This window comes from Ovis aries, chromosome 12 (assembly GCF_016772045.2).
Source record: "Ovis aries strain OAR_USU_Benz2616 breed Rambouillet chromosome 12, ARS-UI_Ramb_v3.0, whole genome shotgun sequence".
Classification (NCBI taxonomy): Eukaryota; Metazoa; Chordata; class Mammalia; order Artiodactyla; family Bovidae; genus Ovis; species Ovis aries.
In genome coordinates, this window is record NC_056065.1 from 62,325,449 (window position 1) to 62,347,038 (window position 21,590).

The 21,590-nt window shown below is 48.2% G+C and overlaps 1 protein-coding gene across 2 annotated transcripts in view; it reads left to right on the forward strand.

The window, feature by feature from the left end:
- The window catches only part of LOC101102503 (voltage-dependent R-type calcium channel subunit alpha-1E), a 342,192-nt gene that overhangs the window by 296,873 nt on the left and 23,729 nt on the right, over positions 1-21,590 (forward strand). For both annotated transcript variants that reach the window (XM_042229161.2, XM_042229165.2), the window contains 6 exons: positions 2,494-2,559; positions 7,842-7,933; positions 8,454-8,619; positions 13,733-13,860; positions 19,033-19,129; positions 21,310-21,415. In XM_042229161.2, coding sequence (XP_042085095.2) covers positions 2,494-2,559; positions 7,842-7,933; positions 8,454-8,619; positions 13,733-13,860; positions 19,033-19,129; positions 21,310-21,415 — 655 coding nt within the window. The remainder of the gene's footprint in view (positions 1-2,493; positions 2,560-7,841; positions 7,934-8,453; positions 8,620-13,732; positions 13,861-19,032; positions 19,130-21,309; positions 21,416-21,590) is intronic.

A 21,590-nucleotide genomic window follows, 5' to 3' on the forward strand; every position in this document is an offset into this window, starting at 1 on the left:
CAGGCTTAGTAATTCTGGTGCACGGGGTTGCTTGCTCCAAGGCACGTGGAATCGTCCTAGACCAGGGCTCGAACCCATGGCCCCTGTGTTGATAAGTGGATTCTTAACCACCAGACCACCAGGGAGTCCAATTATTTGTACATTTTAATTCCAAACTGAACTGAAGAGAGCTTGTCAGTGAATTCATGGTTTCTCGTTATTTGAAAGGGACTTCACCCCACACCGCCATGACTAAATTACTTCCCCATCAAGTTCCTGTGCATCTGAAATGTGAGACCAGTTGTAAGGATGTTCAGGTTCCCATGAGCAACCTTGACATCTTTACTGTATTCATCATAATTGTTTGGTGTGATCATTCCCACAGAGGCCTCCCCTCAATGAAAACTGTTTCTCCAAAACTGAATGACAGAGGAGAAATCAAAAACCCTTAGCAAGAGTTTAACCATTTGAGTCTTGAGTGGAGCTGGATTTAGAATTTGAAACACAAGATGCTCTTAAAACCTCTTTGTACAGGCCTGCCCAACAAGTTACAGTTGTTACTGTCTTAAGAAATATGTGTCAGCCTGTCATATTCTCACGATCACCAATTCTCTGTGAAAGTGTATACTATTGAGGGCACAGAAATGCATGTCATAAACTGAAAGCCAAATGGTTGGCTTATTCCAGTGAATAGAGAAGAGTGGAGGCAGTTGTATCTGTCTCCAGGTGACACTGTGATGGATGGGTGTTTGCTTTTTGGAGCCGCTCTGGGACACAGTGTAGAAGTTGTTTTCTTGAAGCTGGTTTAACAAAGGCTGCCTCTGCACACACACAACAGAGAGTCACACAGTGTAGACAGCATTGCCCCATCTCTGCCTCCCCCTCCCTCCCCCTGAGCATCACCTCATTTTCCACCACTGACTCCTACTCAGTGCTTCTCTCTCTTATTTTTTTTCTTTCATAATTTAACGATGACACTCGGCTGTCTTCTGGTTTGCATATTTTCTGACCGGAAGTATGTTGTTATTCTTTGTTCTGTGAATGTGTTGTGTCTTTTCTTTCTCCAGGTGTTTTACACTCCTTTTTGAAAAAAAACTTTTGGCTGTGCCACTGCGCATGTGGGATCTTAGTTTCCTGACCAGGCATCAAAATCACGCCCCTGCATGGGGAGCGTGGAGTCTTAACCACTGGATCACCAAGGAAGCCCCTCTTTCCCTTATTTTGTGTTGGAATGTATGCCATGACAAGAAGGGAGAATAGGATGGGAGAGAGGTACCAGGGACCAGAGATGGTGGGATGGGGAAGGCAGAGTAAAGGCAGAAAGCACAACATAGAAGGTGATGGGAAGAGGCCAGAAACCTGCCTCCCTGCTCTCTCCTTTCAGCAGAAGGTGTCTCCACATGCCCCTGGGGAACATAGCCACTCCTCACAGACCTTGAGAATCAGCACTCCATGGGAGAAGGGGTTCTCCCACCAACTCTCAATTTCATTTTCATGTTTATTCTTTGTTCAAATTGTAAAAAGTCTCCCAGGACTCTTCATTTAGTTAGCACCGTTGAGAAGCTCTGCCTGGCTCGTGCAGTCTGAAAGCCTTCAATTGCCCTCCTGGGAGTCGTGCTGTACACACTTGAGAGAATGAAGACTCAGAGTTGCAGGAACTGCCAGGGAGGCTTCCATTGTCAACAGCAAGATCCCCTAGAATTGTAGTGCCCACCCTGACCCCCAAACCAAACTGCCCTATGTCTTCACCCTCCTCCAGCCACCAGGGGTAGCTCCCTGCCTCCCTTTTCCTCCACTCACCCCTTCACCTCCACCTTTAAAGTGTTGTCATCCCTGAGGGGCAGGTAGCTTGCACAAGATGGAAAGCTGTGCCACGTAGCTTCCCAGCAGGGTTTTGTGGTCACTCACACTTTGAAAGGCTTTTCGGAATTTTGCACAAAACAGACGGAAAGGTCAGCAGGCTTAAACACTGGAAAAAGATGTTTCATCAGAGCTTGAAGGCGCCTTCTAGGAACTGACTAATGTCTGAGACCCCAGCCGATTCATTCTGCTTCCAGATGCTCCATTAGGAGCCTCGTGTTGAGTGAAGGAGTGGGAAGGGTAATATGGAGATTTAGGAGTCAAAGCTGAATCCTTGCTGTGTAACTCGCGTCATAATTGCCCAGGTTATTAATATTCTGCATACAGAGTGGGATGAAGCCCAGACCCAGGAATTTTTCCCAGCTCTCCCTCAGAGACCCGGCCACACACTTTTCTGGGTCTGAGAATATTCTTGGTGGGGAAGGAAATTACGAACCTCTCTGGGGCCAACAGCTTGCATACCTATCAGATGATGTGGACATCTGCAAAAACATGGAACTCCAACATAGAACATCCCAGGGGATCAGAGAGCCGCTGCCCTGTGTTTAAGTCAGCATCAGGGCGAGCCTGAGACTTGCACTGCCTGGGGTGCAGTTTGTTGACCCCGGAGCTGCCTGCACTTAAATTCACGGTCGTGTCTCTGCTTCCTTCCAGGCCCTTCCCTATGTCTGCCTTCTGATCGCCATGCTTTTCTTCATCTATGCCATCATTGGGATGCAGGTGAGTGGGTGCCTTGGGAGCCTGATGGGAGAAAGCTGTTGCCCACGTTGTCTCTGACTTTCCAGCCTGAGCTTACAGGATTGAAGATGCTTTAAAGAACCCCTTCTTACCCAGAGGTTGAAGTGTTAGTAGCTCAGTCGTGTCCGACTCTTTGCAACCCCATGGCCTGTAGCCCTCCAGGCTGCTCTGTCCATGGGATTCTCCAGACAAGAATACTGGAATAGGTTGCCATTTCCTTCTCCGAGGGATCTTCCCGACCCAGGGATTGAACCTGGATCTCCTTCATTGCAGGTACTTTCTTTACCACTAAGCCACCAGAGAAGCCTCTTACCCAGAGGCTCACTCTAATATCTTGCTGCAGTATGACCTTAGGAAGTCACACGTGCAGTTCCCTGCTCAGGTTGCCCACGTGGTCAGAGTGGTCTGATACAGGGGCTTCGTCTGTGGTTGTCAGGTCCTGGTGCTTTCTCACAAGCAGCTGGGCTCCGCTGAAGATAATGCCATTGTTTTTGGCCAGAGGGCACCCCCTGAAACTAAGGAGAGGGTGAGGCTCCTGATGGTCCGTATCACAGGAGCCTTCCATATTTGAGCCAGACCTAGAAGATCAGGTGGTTGCTCTCTTATAGACATAGACACAAAATGTATCTGAGTTACATCCCAAACAGCTGAGATTGGGAACAACTCAGAATCCCTGGCAGTGTGCCCAGTCCTTGGGAAACCCACGGGCCACATTCCAGCTGATACCTCTCAAAGGACCATGCAGCCTGCCGGATGGTTCTCTGGGTTAGCACGTCCTTTCTGGTTTCAAGATTGAGACGTGGATGCAGTTCCCACCCTGGGTACTCATGCAGGTAGCCAGAGGCCCACTGAGCAGAAGGGGCCAAAAGATCTCTCAAAAGGTGCTGGTAATTTGTGGTGGGTGAACACCTGCCATAAACATCCTGCAGCACATCCCAGCACTGTCTGGTTGGGTACACAGGCCGACTTTCTGACTTGGAGATATGGAGGCTACACCCCGGTGTAAGACCTCAGCCACGTGGCTGTCTCCTGCAGTCAGGCAGTCTGGCTGCCTTTGGACGGCCAGCTGCCTTCTCAGTGGTGGCTGCCACCTGGAGCCACTGCTCACATCCCCCAGACTTGCCATGTCGGCAGCCCTTTCTAGAGCTTATCCGAAATGTCATCTTTTTGCTCCTCTCTCTTGCCTGCACTTCCTAATTTTGTTCATCTTTTAATCCCATTACTGGAGAGTTTTGTTCTCCAAAAATACAATAGAATGTCAGGTGTCAGAAAATGTGAGACTTGGTTACAAAGTAATGAGTTCTTCATGAAGGATATTTCGATAGAGCTTTAATGATGATGTCAGGGGTGTGTTGCAAGCTGAATCCCAGCTGAAGCTGAAGCTTGTCTTGCTGACTTTTATTAAGTCCTTTGTAACTCTGAAGCATTTGATTCTAGAATTTAAATGTTCTTGAATAGCCAAATGAAACTTGATTAAATTAGTTTTTTTTTTGGTCCACACTTAATGGGGAAGATCCCCTGAAGAAGGGAATGGCAACCCACTCTGGTATTCCTGCCTGGAGGATTCCATGGATAGAGGAGCCTGGAGGCCCCCAGTCCATAGAGTTGCAAACAGCTGGACAGGACTGAGCAACTAACACTTTCAAAATAGTTCTTATCCCTTTTCATCTTCAAGTAGAATAAACTAGAAAAACACCATCTCTAATACCTGTTAGTGATACTACTGATAATGATGAATACTGTTTACTATCACTTGAATTCCTAAGTGCTTTAGACACTGTGCTAAACGTATGCTCTTACCTACTCCTGCCTCCCCTTCCTCTCTTTCTTCCTCTCTCTCCCTCCCTTATAAAGTGTATATGTTATACACAGACACATAAATACAGGACACACAAGATACATAACTAATGTATTCAGTAATGATGTGAAAATGTTTACAGGTGGCTTTCATTGTTTCCATTGTTGCTTAGCGTGGTAAGTAACTTGTAACACACTCCAGATCTTAGATAGTAAGCAGGAGAGCTGAGTTTAAATCTCAGCTCTGTCTGCTCCACAGCCCATGTCTGCACCTTCTCTGTGCTGTCTCTCCTCCCACCAACAAGGAAACATAAGTATTTCTTTGACTCTTCGGTGGTAGGTGGAAAGTTCTTCAGTTGTGACATTGTGATATTTACAGTAGCCATAGTGTGTAATAATTTACTGCCCGTAGACTTATTTCCAAAAAATAAAAGCGCTGTTCCCATTCTACCGAGACAGGAATGGCATCCCCATTTTGACATACCTTTAGCTAGCTGGCTATCTTCATCATGGCCCCTGATAGAGACCCCACACCATGAATAAAGAAGACTCCTAAAAAAAGAAAAAAAGCAGACACCCAGCTTGTTACTAGAAAGGTGGTTTCTTGTAAAGCCGTAACAAAGCAGGGGGATCCATACCGACCGAAAAGCAAAAGCAGACGAGAGAAGCACAGGGAAGACGGAGATAGCAACAAGATGTATCTTTGAGCAGTATCGTTATGCTGAATTCTCAAGGGCTTCTTGGGAGAAGAGAGCTTTGCAGACAAATCTGAGGATGAAATGGAGTAAGTTGCTGGGTTTGGGAAAGAACTCTTGGGCTGCTGGTAGTTAGGAGGTGTGGCTTTTAGACCTCAGCTCCACCACTGACCAGCTGTGCAAACTTAGATCACTGAACCTGTCTTGGACTTAACATCATCACCAATGCAGCAGAGGAGTTGGATAGATAGCTTTATGGATCCCTTCTAGTTCTAAAATTCTGTACATTTGTGCTCAGTTGCTCAGGCATGGTTGACTAAAAGTTTGCAACCCCATGGACTGTAGCCCATCAGGCTTCTTCATTCATGAAATCTTCCAGGCAAGAATACTGGGGCGAGTTTCCATTTCCTACTCCAGGGCATCTTCCTGATCCAGGGATTGAAACCTTGTCTCCTGTATCTCTTGTGTTGGCAGGTGGATTCTTTATCACTGCGCCACCTGGGAAACCCCAATGCCTATAAAAACTAGAGTTAAGCCTATAATTTCATTAAGTGTGCAGATGGGTCTCAGCAAACCTTCTTTCTCTTCCATAGCCTTTCCTTTTGATATAGGAGATTTGGGTTAATGACAAGGACTAAATGAAAAGCTTTAAAAAAAAGGTGAAAAACTTTAAAGGCCACCTTTGTAATAAATATGCACTTTCAGCTTAACAATAGCTCCTTGACTATTACACACATAACTTTTATAAAGTAACAGTGTACCCTCTGGCCAGTTCATGATTGGTAAGGTGTTTGAGAAAATTGTAGAGAGGACAACTAAGGAAGTCTTCAGGAGAGTCATAGGGAGAAAAAACACTAAGTTGTGTGTGTGAAAATCAGGGATAAGTCACAGATTTTATTTTAAGAGGATGAAAAGAAAGACAGAGGAGGCCTGCACATGGGTGAGGATATGTGACAGTTTCCTCCTGGAGTGTCCAGAACTAGGTTTGATTGTTTGGCTGGGATTTTTTTTCAGTGCTACTATTTGTCTGATTGGGGGCCCTCAGCCTTCTTATCGCCCTTTTTCCCTCCTTCCCCAGTGCCACCTAGCTTGCCACCTCCATTCTCCCTGAGAGAGAAGTAGTATTTAGGTTTTGAAAATCAGCGATGAGAACAAATTCCCCAAGCAGGTGTCAGTGGGAGTTATTTGAGCAAAAAAGCAGAGACTGTTCCTCAACTGCACATTCCAAACACTGTTAGGAGGAAAGTGTGTTCCATTTAGCACATACTAGATAAGCTGAAGCATGTTAAATACAGGCTGGAAATTATCTCAAAAGGCTGGAAAAGTGACCTGTAAGCCTACAGTTGCACAAACATTGCCTTGTGAGAGTAGATCCTGAGATAGATCTGACTCATGACTGGAGAGGACAGTCCATGCATAAGGATACCCTTCCCATCTAGAGAGGGCTTCCTTGATAGCTAGTTCAGTTGGTAAAGAATCCGCCTGCAGTGCAGGAGACCCCAATTAGATTCCTGGATCAGGAAGATCCTCTGGAGAAGGCATAGGCTACACACTCCAGTATTCTTGGGGTTCCCTTGTGGCTCAGCAGGTAAAGAATCTGCCTACAATCCCTGGGTTGGGAAGATCCCCTGGAGAAGGGAAGGGCTACCCATTCCAGTATTCTGGCCTGGAGAATTCCATGGGCTGTATAGTCCATGGCGTTGCAAAGAGTCAGACACAACTGAGCAACTTTCACATTACTTCACTTTCCATCTAAAGAGATGTGGGATACACCTTGGCTCCAGGCAGCACTGTGTCCTAGGAGTTCATCCTTATTCTCTGTGGCCAGAGGTCTTGTGTGTGCCTCTCATTTCCATATGAATTTGCACAGTAACGGCATTCTAAGCCCAATAAGCAACAGCAGATTAGAAAACTCACTCTGTAGCCACATCTGCCCAAACCTGTTTTCTTTTCCCTTTTCCAAGTATCCAGTTTTCCAGACTTTCTTCATCTGATGGGCCTGGGTTATAGATGTATCACACTTCCAAGGTGTGACTCTCTGGATGGGAGCACATCCCAGGAAGACAGGGGTGCCCCTCTCTGACTTACACTGCTTGTGAATTTCAGGGCAGCATCTGCCTATTTCTTTTTTATAAAGAATAAACCACATCTTCTGCAAATACATATGCTCTCATCATTACCAGCTGAGACAGGAAGAGAGGCGGGTAACGCGTTCCCTGCACGCCTATCATGGGGTAATCTTGTTGACAGACAGCTTGAATGCCATGGTGAATAGGTATCATAGAAATTAAAAGACCAAATTAGGTGTGGGAGGAACTACACCTAAGCAGAATGATTTCCAGAGATCTTGCCTTCTATGGTCCTTGCAAGCATTCCTCCTCTTTGCTTCCCAGGAGAATATAACTCTTCACACACACCAGGCCAAGAACGTGGGGTCTGCCAGCCTTCCTGGGTTTTGACTTGTCTGCTTCAGGGTGGTTAAGCCGTCAGGAGGAGCCGTGTAGGTGAAGCTACCGCCCCTGCCAGTATGTGCTCGGTCAGGTCAGACTCTTTGCGACCCCATGGACTGTAGCCTGCCATGGGATTTCCCAGGCAAGAATATTAGAGTGGGTTTGCCATTTTTTCCTGCACAGAATGCTCCTGACCCAGGGATCGAACCCACGTCTCTTGCGTCTCCTGCACTGGCAGACGGCTTCTTTACCATGACGCCACTGACCTTGCAGGTCAACTGCTCACTGATGCTCAGGGCTTTCTGCTGTTTTTCTCATCCAGGTCTTTGGAAACATAAAGTTAGATGAGGAGAGTCACATCAACCGGCACAACAACTTCCGGAGTTTCTTTGGGTCCCTCATGCTGCTCTTCAGGTACCTGGATCCGTCCCTGCAGTGGCTGGAGTGCTTCTGAGAGAGAGAGAGACAGTCACCCACCTTTTCTGCCTGTTCCCCTTTGTCTGCCTGCTCTGCTCCTGTGAGGATAGATGGGGGTGGGATGGTGGCGGGGCCTCCAGAAAACCACCCTGCTGACTTCAGGAAGTTTCCTCTGCATCTTTGACTCAAATGGCAACTTCAGCACCTCCTCTAGGGCTCAAAGAGGGGGAAGCTGAGGACAGAGTCCATTAAAAGGCGAAACCATAGAAGGCCAGGTTTACATGGAGTCTTGGAGTCCCACAGCCCTGTCTACCACTGTCAACAGAAGACAGAGAAGCGTTGTGTGAGGCTGCAGAGCCCCAGGAGCCCTCCCTGGCACTCTCCATCACAGGATGGAGAGCACAGACACAAAAGGAACCTAGGGAGGGAAGAAGAGATGCAGGAACCGGGAAGATGGCCAGGGAGAGGATGGGCCGTGCAGACCTGCTACGACTAACCGAGTTGTCTTTGGGTTCAGGAGTGCCACGGGTGAGGCCTGGCAGGAGATAATGCTGTCGTGTCTCGGGGAGAAGGGCTGTGAGCCGGACACCACTGCGCCGTCGGGGCAGAGCGAGAGCGAGCGCTGTGGCACCGACCTGGCCTACGTGTACTTCGTCTCCTTCATCTTCTTCTGCTCCTTCCTGGTGAGCAACGGTGTGCCATCAGCTCAAGAGGGGGTCCAGCCCACCCGTCTGATAAATAAATGAGAGGTCTCCTCCTGTGTACGTTCAGTCACACGCTCCAGCCTGTGTTGAGAAATAGGTCCTCCTCAAGAGAGCTCTTGGAGGCCAGGGTGCTTGTCGGACACCTGGGTGGGTGGCTTTTGTTGGCTGAGAAACGTCTCTGCTCCTTCTAGGGTAGGACTGCGTGAGGAGAGGTGATGAGGGGAGTGGATGGGGTTCAGCAAACATGGTATTAAATGTCACACTGAATTGGTGGTGACCCAGAGTAAATCTTTCTCTTCGGTATTTCTGGTGTTTTATCTTACAAGCAGGGCTGAGAGTCTCATCTCTCTTTTGGAGACCTTTGGACCCTTTGAGAAAGTGTACCGTGCAACTCTAAGGGGATAGCATTAATCGAAGCAGGATGAAGACAGTGTACAATGGAATAGATGTGGTTCTTTCGTAGGTTGCTATATTTGACGGCACTTGGCCAACTTGAAAGATGTGAAAGGATGCGATTGCTCTGGCATTGGTAAATATTGAGGAATGTATGAAGCGCACCCATCTAGAAAATGGTGAGAAGCCCCAGGTGCCTTCTGAATTCTTTTTTTGGGAGAAAGCCTGACTTGGCACAGCAGCTTCCAGAAATCTCTTCCCTGCACCATCAGATAAGTCGTGATAGAATAACAGGCAAGGTGCTACCAGGTCACTCAGAGGGTTAGTGCCGTGTTTCTGGCCACCCTGATGTCCCTCAGCTCAGCCCCCCCTGCTAATGCCACCAGCTGCACAAAAAAATGTCTCAAACTAAAGCGCTGCCATTTAAAAGTGGCCAGCTTCATGGCTGGGCATCCCAAAGTGACTTGTCTGGTGTCCAGGCGTTTCTACCTCTTTCAAGTGACCCAGAAGGGACTTGGCACATGTCCAGGTGTGAAGTGGCCAACAGACAGACTAGTAAGGGTGTCAGGCAGGTTGATGTAGCAGGGGATGAACTAATCAGAGACGTGGGGAGCCCACACTGGTCATGTTGCTTTCTAGCTTTAGCCAAGGCACCTTCCCTTTGTAGCTTCTGTAAAATAGAAAAAGTACCTGGTGATAAAACTGTTAACTGTACAGTGAACTGATACGTGTGGATGTGCAACGTTTTTTGATGAAAAAAAGAACAAAAAACGTTATTTATAAGTAGGAAAGTATAATGAAAATAACTGCAAGGAAATTTAGAATGATGATATAAATTAGTTTTTGTTTATTCATTCCTGTATTCAGCTCATTTTTACTGAGTGGCCATTAAAAGGTTCACATTGAGCTAGGCACTGGGGTGAAGCCATTCAGTCCCTCTGTCTCCTAGAATTGAAAGGAGACAGTCATCCAGGAGTATTAGTGCCCATCGTGGGGGAAGGGGAACACAGAGAAAGCCATGCAGACATCTCCATTTTATCTTCCATCATTTAAGTGTTTAATAATAAATATTTTAAAAGAAACCAAAGATATAACTGGAAAATTAATTAGAGACTATAAAGTACTTTTAGAAATTTGAGTTAGAGGCTTCTGCATAATTCACTTTAATGTTATTTTTAAAGAGGCTATATTCAGTGTGAGATGATAGGCTTGCAAATCTCAGCCCTACACTGACTCCATGACCTTGGGCAAGTCACACAGCTTCCTCAAGACAAACCAACCACTCTGGAAAGATTTACCAATGCGCTGGCATGTACCCGGCTATGTGCTTGGAGCTAAGGAATACAAATGTGTATAGGAAGTGCTTGTGTCCTTGAAGGGCTGATGGTAATTAAACCTGCCTCACAAAGGGTTAGAACAAGCATTAAAGCGTATGATAGGTGTGACTGTATACACCGTGCTATAAAAGACTATGCAAATGTAAAGCAATAATAATACAAATAGATAGTTTTTGCTAACATTAATAATAGAATCTGGAAAGGAGGGTAAAGAAAATGTGTGGATATAGTCAGCCCTATCTGTAGGTTCCGCCTCCATGAGTTCAACCAACCTCAGACTGAAAATGTTTAAAAAAAAAAAATCCAGAAAGTTCCAAAATCCAAAAGTTGAATTTGCCACATACCAGCAAATATCCATTACATTTACACTATGTTAGGAATCATAAGCAATTTAGAGATGATTTAAAGTGTTACAGAAGGCTGTGCACAGGTTATGTGCAAATACTACACCTTTTTTTTTTTTTTTTTTTTTTTTGGCCACACTGTGCATGGCTTGTGGAATCTTAGTTCTGGACCAGGGATCAAACCCCGCCCCCCACACTGAAAGCATCAAGTCCTAACCACTGGACCACAAGGGAATTCCTGTACTTACCATCTCACATAAGGGACTTGAGCATGTACAGATTTTGGTATCCGGGGAGGTCCTGGAACTAATTCTCAGCAGATGCCAAAGGATAATGGTGGTGTATACTCAGTCACTCAGTCATATTCAACTCTTTTACAACCCCATGGACTGTAGCCCACCAGGCTCCTCTATCCATGGAATTTTCCAGGCAAGAATACTGGAGTGAGTTGCCATTTCCTCCTCCAAAGGGATCTTCCTGACCCAGGGATAGAGCCTGTGTCTCCTCCATTTCCTGCACTGGCAGGTGGATTCTTTGCCACTGATCCACCTGGGAAGCCAGTTGTATATGGAAAACCCTCTATAACCTGGACAGTGATTAAATAAATTTCACTGTGGCTCCAGTCACAGTGACAGAAAGAAAAGTCCATGTTAGGATTAGATTCAGCTGCTTGAAACGGAACTCCTCAAATAACAGTGGTTTTACCAGGGTGGGATGTTGTTTATTTTCCTGGCATGTCAGTGAAGCCTGAAGGAAGGCAGTGCAGGCTGGTTATGGTGACTTCACAGAGTGTCTGGTACCCCAGACTCTTTTCCTCTTTCTGCTTCCTCACCTCCACCGAGTGTCCCTCAGCTTTGTGGTAAGAAGACAACTAGATTCCAGAGATCCGCTTCCATTCTAGGCAGTGGAATGGAGAAGGAAGGGAGGGAGGAGACCGGTTATTAGGATGCAACCAGTCATCTCTGTATTGCAGAGGAGACTCCCAGCAGGCCCTGGCTGCAGACTTTCTCTTGATCCTGAGTATCCTGTCTGCATATCCTGTCTGCTGGGCACTTTCACCCACCCAGCCGCTTCACCTGGGAATCAGCAGCAGAGGCTCCATTTGCTCACCCCCCACAGGCAATTCATTTCTGTCAGGCAAGATTCTTTCCCTTGCAAGTGACAGAAAGTCCAGCTGCATCCGACATGAATAGAAAGGGATTTTATCGGCTTATATAAATGAAGAGTTGAGCAGGACAGGCTTAAGCGAGCTTGCTCTGGGGCTCAGATGACATCATCCCCAGGACCAGGTTTCCTTCTCTGTTGATGGATCTCTTCCCCAGGCTTCTCCACACAAGCTCTTTCCTCCAACAACCCCAGCCCGTGGTTCCAAGATGGTAATAGGAGCAGCAGCTCCAGACCTCAATCCTGACTTAGTCAAGGCCAATAAGGAAAAACAAGTTCTCTTGCTCAGAAGATTCAATGCCATTTTCTTGGCCCTAATTGGATCACCAGCACTGTAGCCCAGGGGACAGGATTCAATGGCTGGTTGAGGCCTGGGTCATGGTAGTGCCCCACTAAACTGTATTAACTGAGACTAGGCAAGGGGTGTGTCCCTGGGAAAGTGGAAGTAGTGCTGGGCGCTGCTGTTCGCTGTGGCCGAGGCCTGTTGAGTCCACCTCCCTGGTCTCTGTATCCAGGCTGCTGTCCTGCCACTGGCCTGGCTCAGGAGCACCTCACAACTCTCTGCCTGGACTGCCGGCCACCGTCCACCCTGCTACCAATGCTGTCTGAGTGCACATAGCTCTTCTCTTTCTCCTAGTTCAGCCTCTTTAGTGGTTCCTGTTGCCTCCTGCATAATCTAGACGAGAGCCCAGCGAGCCGTGGACCACAGGCTAAATCCAGTTTGCCAGCTGTTTTTGGATGGCCTGTGAGCTAGCAATGATTTTTACCTTGTTCAGTAGTTCAGAAAAAAACTTAAAAAATGAATGATAAATCCTGACATGAAAATTATATGAAATTCAAACCCATACACTTTGTGTCCCTGTGGTGCATGTTTCTTTCATGGCTCTCAAAGCAGTCTATAGGAACTTCCCTTGGGGTTCAGTGGCTAAGAATCTGCCTTCCAGTGCAGGGGATGTGGGTTTGATCCCTGGTTGGGGAACTGAAATCCTGCATGCTACAGGGCAACTAAGCCCACTTGCTATAACTAGAGAGAAGCTGGAGTGTGGCAACAAAGAGAGCCTGCATGCTGCAACTGAGACTCCATGCAGCCAGATATATATATATAAATACATATTTAAAATCTGTAACATTTGTATGTTTCCAGTAGTCTCTGCCGAATACTAAATGTCTTTAAGAATATTCAAGTAGCAGCATCTAGTGAACACCTGCTGTACTTTAAGGAATGTGCTAGTCATGGAAATATATCTCAGACCTGAACTTTCTTACCTCCCACTCCTGGCACCTGGAGCTGTGTCTGGAACACAGTAGGTGCACAATAAATGTTGCTGAACGAGTAAGCAGGAGAACAGGGTCTCGGAAGCACTTGAGAGCCGTGAACAGCTTCAGATTGTTGCTCAGTAAGCCCTGAACAGCACAGGAAGCCCTGCATCCGCTGGAAGGCATCCGCTGGAAGGCCTCCCACCAGGTCTCTGATAGGCAGCTGTGGTGAGCGCGCGTAGGGACGGGAGACTGGAAGAGGGGCTTGGAGCTGGGCCTTGACTTCCTCTGGCCTTTAAGAATGTGTTGCTACTGCTGCTCCCTCTGCTGCTGCAGTAACAAAGAAAGAAACTGAATAGATAACAGAAGCGACTGAGGCGTGCTTCGCAAATATAAAGCAGCATAGCAAAGTGGAGCCAGCACTCGCACAGTGCGGTGTGTGGCTCAGCTGTGAAAATGCGCTGCCTCCAGCAGGATCAGCAGGGCTGTGGTTAGGAACTTTTAGCCTTACAAACCTGTGAATTCTTTCCTTGCCTCACAGTTTTGTTTTTCTGCTCTGGGTCTCCCCTAACTCCCCTTCTCCCTCTCACCCTCCAGATGCTCAACCTATTCGTGGCTGTCATCATGGACAACTTTGAGTACCTGACTCGGGACTCATCCATCCTGGGGCCTCACCACCTGGACGAGTTTGTCCGTGTCTGGGCAGAGTATGACAGAGCAGCATGGTGCGTAGGCCTCTCAGCCACCCCCTCTGGGGCCCCTATCAAGGGCCTCTGGGGTTCTCAAGGAGGAGGGTGGGATGGGAGCCACCCCATTCTTGCCTGTTGCAGAAGGAGAGGAGAGTCCTCCTGGCTGTGGGCCGGGGAAGAGGCCAGATCCTCAGACTGGCTCTGGGATCAAACATGCTATGGACTTAGCTTCTGCGTTTTCCTTTCCCTGTTCTTTCCTTCTGTAACAGGCATTTTCCTCTGACAATCTCAATACACAGTCTGCAACTCAGAGTGTTTGAGTTCAATCCCCAGAGGAGCTTCCAGAATGGTTAGTGGACTCCTCTGAGTCACAGGGGGGTTGACAAGGGTTCTCTGGGTCAGCTGGACATCTGGCCACCTTAGTCCTTTCTCTCTCTCATCCCTCTCAAAAGTACAGTTTCATATAACTCTGAAATTATATAGACAACCAAGCAAGTTCTTCTTCGAAATGCTGGTTTAAACACATGTGGGTTTTTATTGCATGGAACTGAGTTAAATGGCAGGAATTTGCAGAGATGACCTCCCCGGATCTTTTTCACTTTCCAAGCGAAATTGTGCCTTCTGGACTTTAAAGCAGAGGCTGGAAAACTATAACCCATAGGCTCAATGTGGCTCACTTTATCTGGAAATAAAGTATTACTGGAGCACAGCTATGCCCATTTATCTATTGTTTATGGCTATTTTTGCATATTGTGATAAAGACAGTATTACCCTCAATTTTTAAAAAATATATTTATTATCTGACCCTTTACTGGAAAAGTTTGCAAATCCCTGCTTCAAGTTCAAAGGCAACCTTTTTAGTCCTCACAGTGGAAGGCAAAGTGAGAGTGCTGTGAGCGCTCATTCCATGGGCCCTTTGTCCCAACTTATTTTAGTTTCAGGATCTTATCTCACCAATCTATCCGTTCTGGCCCTACTCTGAAAATACTATAAGAAATGCCATCCTTCATAGGAGCGGACCACGTTGCTTCCACCTGGAACCATGTCATAGTCTGAGACTCTTCCCCAAACCTATCCTCCTATGAGGCTGTTGCACTTGGGTCACTTCTTTAGGTTGGAAGAACACATAGGAATTCCTCATCCCCTCAATGATTATTAACACTTTAGAGCACAGAGTTCTCTGAATCTGTTATTGTTATAGTAACTGAGCAATGGTGTTTACTTTCTGGGCCTGCTTTCTAGTGGGATAGGATGATTCGAATGCCATGGGCAGTGTGTTACAGGCAAAGGGAGCCAGGCCTGCATCGTGTCAGCTGTGTGGCCTTGGGCAAGTCACTCAACCACTCTGAGCTCCCATATCTGTTGTGGTAATGATAGTGGTAATTATAATAGTGGTAATGATCCTCCCTCTGTGAAGGCTGGTTGTGAGGATTATATTAAATCATGTATGTAACTTTTGTTATCATTAATAAGCATATGGGAAAGGAAGTAGAAAGTATGAAACATTGGTGTCTGTAAAGCTGGATGGCCATAGGATCAGGACACCAAGAAGGGACCTCTAGCCCTCACCTGAAAGAGAAGAAACTATTTGCCAGCAAAGGTGTTCTTTGCTTACCTAGCCTCACTCAGGTGAGAGCCCTTGGCTCTCAAAAACCTCAACTTCCTGTGGTTTCACATTATTTGGGGACGCAAGTCCCTTGTGCATTAAACATGCTGCTCCCCAGTTCTTCCATCTGCTGGGAAGACCAGTTCCATGAGGACTAATCATGAGATTCAGACACACGAGCTGTGAAAGACCAAGGGAAACCTCTTGCATCTGCTTTGAAATTCCCAGCATGACTTGTCCTGGTTAGTTTCACTGGCCTTCTCTAGGAGATGAGAGGGAAAACTAACCAAGGTGAAGTGAGCCAGTGTCTTCAAAAAGGAGATAGACAGGTTGCAAAGTACATCAGCCTATAGACAACAGAACCAATTCACCCACGCCTCAACCACCATAAGGACCCAAAGAACTCATGGTGAAATGAACCTCCTCTCAAGAGTCAAGAGACTTGGAAGTACTGCTGAGCTATTTGGAAGAAGAGAAAGAATCAACAGCAAAATCAAGAAAAGATTGGGAAGAGCAGAGCTGGGGCAAAGTTGTCGTCTTGACATGGCTGGTGAGGACTGGATGCTTGGAGGTGGAGGTGTGCGCTTATGGTTTGCAGTGGAAACCTGGATTTAAACCGGGGTGTGTCCAGACCCACAGGTCTCTGGCCGTTGCTGACTGGTTCTGACCCCTCACGGAGCAAATGCTTTAGCCTCTGAAAATGAATCAACTGTCGATTCTCTTCTTTCCACAGGAAGCCAGAAGTCTCTAGCAGGCTCTGTGAAAGGGGGTTGATGTGACAGGCCCCAGTGGTCCTGGAATTCTGACTGGATCTGACCAGGCTGTCTGCAGGTGGCGTGGCCGGGGCAGGACTGGAGGGAGAGCCCTGTGGCTCCCTCGCAGGCTGCCTTTTGGGCACACATCCCGGCAAGCTCCTACCACATTGAGAAGTGTTTGCCCAAGCGGAACTCGGGGGAAAATCTGCCACAAAGAGAAGCAAAGTCCTTCGCAGGTTCCCTCCTGCCAACTGTGCACCTTGCTAATTAGCCTAATGGGAAATTCCTCTCTTGCAGTCCGGAGAAAGATGCTGACTTCCCACCACCTGACACGCGGGTCTGAGTAGCTGCCTGTAAGCAGTGTCTGTGCAAAGCAAAGGGCTCTGCAGTCCGCTTCACAGCAGCCTGGCATCTGCTCCTGATGGAGGTCGGAGGCATTTGTGAACTGGTGGACTTGGTATTTAGAGGGCTAGCTGGAGCCAAACTCCATTTGCCGCAGCTGGCCAGATACAGGCCAGACACGTCGTGGGGTGCTCATGGTCACTAGGCATTGATTTCCTTGGAAAATCAGAGGCAGTGTAGTTTGCAGAGTGATGGTTCATACCGTTTGCAAGGTGCTGGCTCTCTGATGCTAACCATCCTCCGTCTCTCCTGGTCTGGCTTTGCCGGGCCCCAGGAAAGAAGCCACTCGTCCTCCTCCAGCCGGCCCTTTCATGGCTAGGCTGTCGTGTCTCTCCTCCCCTTCTCTGAGTGTCCTATTAACCCACCTGTGCTTTCTTTACAGCGGCAGGATCCCGTATAAGGATATGTACAAATTAGTGCGGGTGATCTCGCCGCCTCTGGGCCTGGGAGAGAACTGCCCCTACAGGGTGGCTTGCAAGGTTTGCCTCCGGTCCCCAGCCGTGACCGTGACCATGACCGTGGCCGGCAGCGGGGTGCAGCCTCCAACCCCCACCTCTCCGTTTTGCTCCACCACCACTGCGCCACATGAGGGAACCTTCATGTTGCTTTCCTTTGAGTTTAAAGAGGTCCAAACCCTTCCAGAACCAGCAGCTGTTACACAAGGAAGAAGGGCATTTTGGGGGGTGGGGGAGGGACGTGGATAAACAAAGAGCTGAGGACTTAATAACAGAGGCTGCTTTGACCTCTGTTTTCTTCACACGCACACACTCATCCGTGCGTGTGGAACACACACACATTCTCTCTCTCTTTCTCACTCCACCTTATTCTATGGATTTAGAAGAACCTAAATTCAGAGGAACCTGTCCCTCCTCCAGAGAAGGCAGAAATCTTTTTAATTCAGCAAGGAGTTCTGGTTTCTTTCCCTTAGAGATAGAGCACCTCCTTCTCACACATGAGTAGCATCCTCCCATAGAGAAGGTAGAAAAGTGTGATTCTAACCACACTTACTCCTGCCCTATTCTGGACAGTTTGGTCCCAAGCAATTATTTTGGGTCGGTTAGCCAAAAAGTTTGCTCGGATTTTTTTCCATAAGGTCTAACAGAAAACCCTGAACAAAACATTTGGCCAACCCAATGAAAGCTAGGACAGAAAGGTGAGAAACAATTAAAAAAAAAAAAATGAGGGCAGGAGGTGAGGATATGTAAAGAAGGTGAAGAGGATACAGTCCATGGGGCGTGGGAGAATTTCATAGCTCAGAGGGTCTGGGAAGATCTCCGTAGAGCAGGGAGAGCTCCAGAGCAGAGTTCTTGCCTGAGGGTCCTGCTGTGTATCTTTGAGGGGTCTGTTGTGACTGCGCAGTCACTGCTTGTTTGTGAAACCAGGAACATGGTTCAGGGGCACACAGGGGACCTCCCTCTCCAGCTAACACAGTGGCTCCACCCAGCCCGGGGCCAAGGCCAAGCCCCCAGAGAAAAGGAAGCCTTTCCTGATGTGCCAGGAGGGATGCGCAGGCTCCCTGGGGCGCAGCTCATTCCAACAGCTGGAAGAAGACTTAGGCCCAGAAAGATGCCAGCATGGGCGATGGGGGAGGAGCTGGCCAGGAACGGCGGCAAGTGATTCCTATACTTGGGCAGGCCGAACAGCTGCCTCTGCAGAGACTCTTTAAACTCCACCCTGGTGAACCCATCGCGGCCGCATGTGGGAGAGCCCGGGAGGGCAGCATGGCATGCGAGATGCTCCTCCTCCTCCTGGTTTTGTTCTTTCTGGCCCCAGCATGCCGCCGCCCCGGGGCATGCCGCCACACAAAGAGCACTCTTACCCACAGAGCCAGGTGGAAGCAACGGGCCAACTGAGCGCCAGCCGCCGCCCACCACTTTCAGCGCCAGCCGCCGCCTCCTGCAGCGCTCACACCACAGAGCGGGATACACGATGCCCCCGCCTGCGGGTTCAGAGCAGGAGAAGGGCCTGACTTCCAGGCCAGGGAGAGGGGGCCAGAAACCCCTAACCCAGGGCTGGAGCACCGTCTATCTGGTTTATACCGCTCGCACACAGCCCTGGGAAGTGAAGACCAGCCTGTGTTGTAGGGGGCGTGGCTGGTGTGAACAGGGAGATGGGGTGACGCTCCTCCCGGAGGGGAACACCAGTCCCTAGGACAGCGCACGGAGGGACCTAAGGTTGCCGCCACGTTCCCGGGTCTGTGTGGGGCGTGATATAAATCCGCACCAGGATGGATCACGTGTATGATTTGCCTTGATTAACAGGTTTCCTGTTCTTTTCCTGTTTGTCCATTTTGTTTCGTTTCTCTTCTCCCGTTTTCTGTACTCTTTTGTTTGTTTTGGCTCCCCCCGGGAATGCCTGTTCTCCTCTCCTCCCTGTCTGCATTCTTCCCTGCCACCCTCCCTGCCCTGCCCCCCGACCCCCATCCCCCACCCCCGCCATGAGCAGTGGCCGCATCCATTACACTGAGATGTATGAAATGCTGACTCTCATGTCACCGCCGCTAGGCCTCGGCAAGAGATGTCCCTCCAAGGTGGCATATAAGGTAGACCACCCCTTCCTTTGTTCTGGGCTAGTGACCAGCAGGAAATGGGATCCGGCTGTGGGGAGGTCAGAATGTGGGGGAGGAAGCTGGGCTGGGAACGGTGGGAGGAGGGAACCAAGGAGAAGAGAAATGATGCGAAGCAAGGGTCAGGAAGGTTCACGGAAGGATGATACACGAGGTGGTTTGTAAGACATTAAATGTGTTGTTCTGTTTCTACAAGTGTGTGACTTCTTGTGAGTGGGTTACTAGAAAAGAAGTAAGTAGCATGTTTCCTTTAAGAGGAAGCAGAGTGGTGGCCTGCAGAATAGCATATTTGGGCAAGAAGGACAGCAGTCAGAGCTTATAAAAAGATCTTCCATCAGATAAACTGAGAAATAGGAAATATGCATAAATTCCACTAAACATGGTTCAAGAAGAAATTTTTAGGAGAGAGGAAAACTCTTAACAAATGTCTTCCTCCATGACATAGGAAGGAGCAGTGGTATGGTTCCTTCTAGGTATTAGAAAAAAAAAAGAGGAACACGACCTCCATCCCTTGATACATGATGACGAATGCAGCTCCCTTCCCCCATTAGTCCAACTACCCATTTTTCCTGACAGTATCAAAGGAAAGGGTGATGATGGGCACAGGTTGCATTCACCATTAGGCCTGCCTTCTTGGCATGACCAAGATATGGATGGACTCCCCTCAGTTTGCTTAGAGCAACATTGTACATTAGGAGTCACCAGGCATCAGGGTGCTGATCAGCACCTTGAGGCCTGAACGTTTCCTCCACATTCAGTAATGCGTGTACTCAGTCATTTAGTCATGTCCGACTCTTGCAGCCCCATGAACTATAGCCTGCCAAGCTCCTCTGTCCGTGGGATTTTCCAGGCAAGAATACTGGAGTGGGTTGCCATTTCCTAGTTCACATTCAGTAATAGTTACTGTTAATCCCCCATTGCTATTTAGACTGACTCAGAACTCTGGAGCTCTTTCATTCACCTAGCAATGCGCCCTGGCAGTGGCACCACTTCTCTGGAAGCCTAAAGCAGTGGGAGAGAGGTGGAACTCAGATACAAACCGGAAACTGGCCTTACATTCCAAGATGCCATATTTGTGGCGTCACATTAGGCGAGATGTTTCGATGGAATGTTAGAAACTCTGCCTTGGAAAGAGATGCTTGACTTCCTGCTAGGCTGGTGGTTCTGCTGGAGGACCTTCTCCTGCTGCTCCCTCCAAGTTTAAAGCTCCAGAGAGCATCTCATTGGAACAGGGGGCATCTATTAGGGACCCTCAACCACCCCACTACATGGCTCCTCCTGTGCAGCTTAGGAGCCAACATCCTTTATGCTCATGATTCCACATCTAACAGATGTTGGACTATATGGCCCTGAGTTCCTTGAATTTCTGGGGTGAAGCTTGGGACGGGGGCACTAAGGGTTGCGGGAATCGGAGGAAAAGTTCATTCCAAAAGCAAGATACTCTCTGGAAAGTGGATTTGGCCATTTCCGTTGGATCCCCTTCCTCCAGGTGAGGGGGACAAGGCCTGCCCACTCTGCTCCTGCCTCAGTCACCCTTCTCTCCTATCTTCTCTGCTCTCCCCAGCCCTCTTCCCCTGGACCCTGTTTGCATTCTCTCACTTTTCCATTCTGCTCCACCTCATCCTTTGAATAAGCTGGACTTCTGCATGTTCAACCATGTGCTGGCAATTTAAAGACTCAAAAAGGGGGCATCAGGATGCATCTTTCAAGTCAGATAAGCAAAGTAAAATCTACCGCCCCCCATCACTGTCTTTTCACCTGAGTTTTTTGGGGTCTTCATGGGACAAGTGGGATTGTAGAACAGCCCTGAAGCAGGGAATGGAGCCACCTCCCTGAGCTGACTCCTTTCCCTGAGACACTGTTTTTAGGAATCCTGATCAAAGACATTCTTAGGACCCTGGAGGAGTCCTACAGAATGATGAGTCCCTCTTCCCTTGGAATTTGGCATCATTCCCCAGGGGAGGCGAAAAAAAACCCAGCAGCCAATGAGCCTCCAGTGAGAAGCAGGGCGAGAACAGGACTGGGACAGGGGATGGGGGAATCCTTGCCCTTCTTTTTTGTCTCTGCATCTGACCTCTGCACTTTTCCTCCCTTGTTGCCATGGTTTCTTTCGATATATGTTTTCTCCTGCTGTTTCTTTTCTCTTTTTTACACAGAGGTTGGTCTTGATGAACATGCCAGTGGCCGAGGACATGACTGTCCACTTCACTTCCACACTGATGGCTCTAATCCGGACAGCTCTGGACATTAAAATCGCCAAAGGTCAGTAACCTTAGGAAGGAAGAAGGTTCTGGAACAACTCACCCGGAGTGATGCAGGACAGAGATATTTGAACGTCATCCGACCATGAAGTAACCTGGAGATCAAGTAGTTTTCACCTCCCAGTTTTCACCTCTGAGATACAGTAACTGTTACTGTACTATTTAACTTTTGCCCT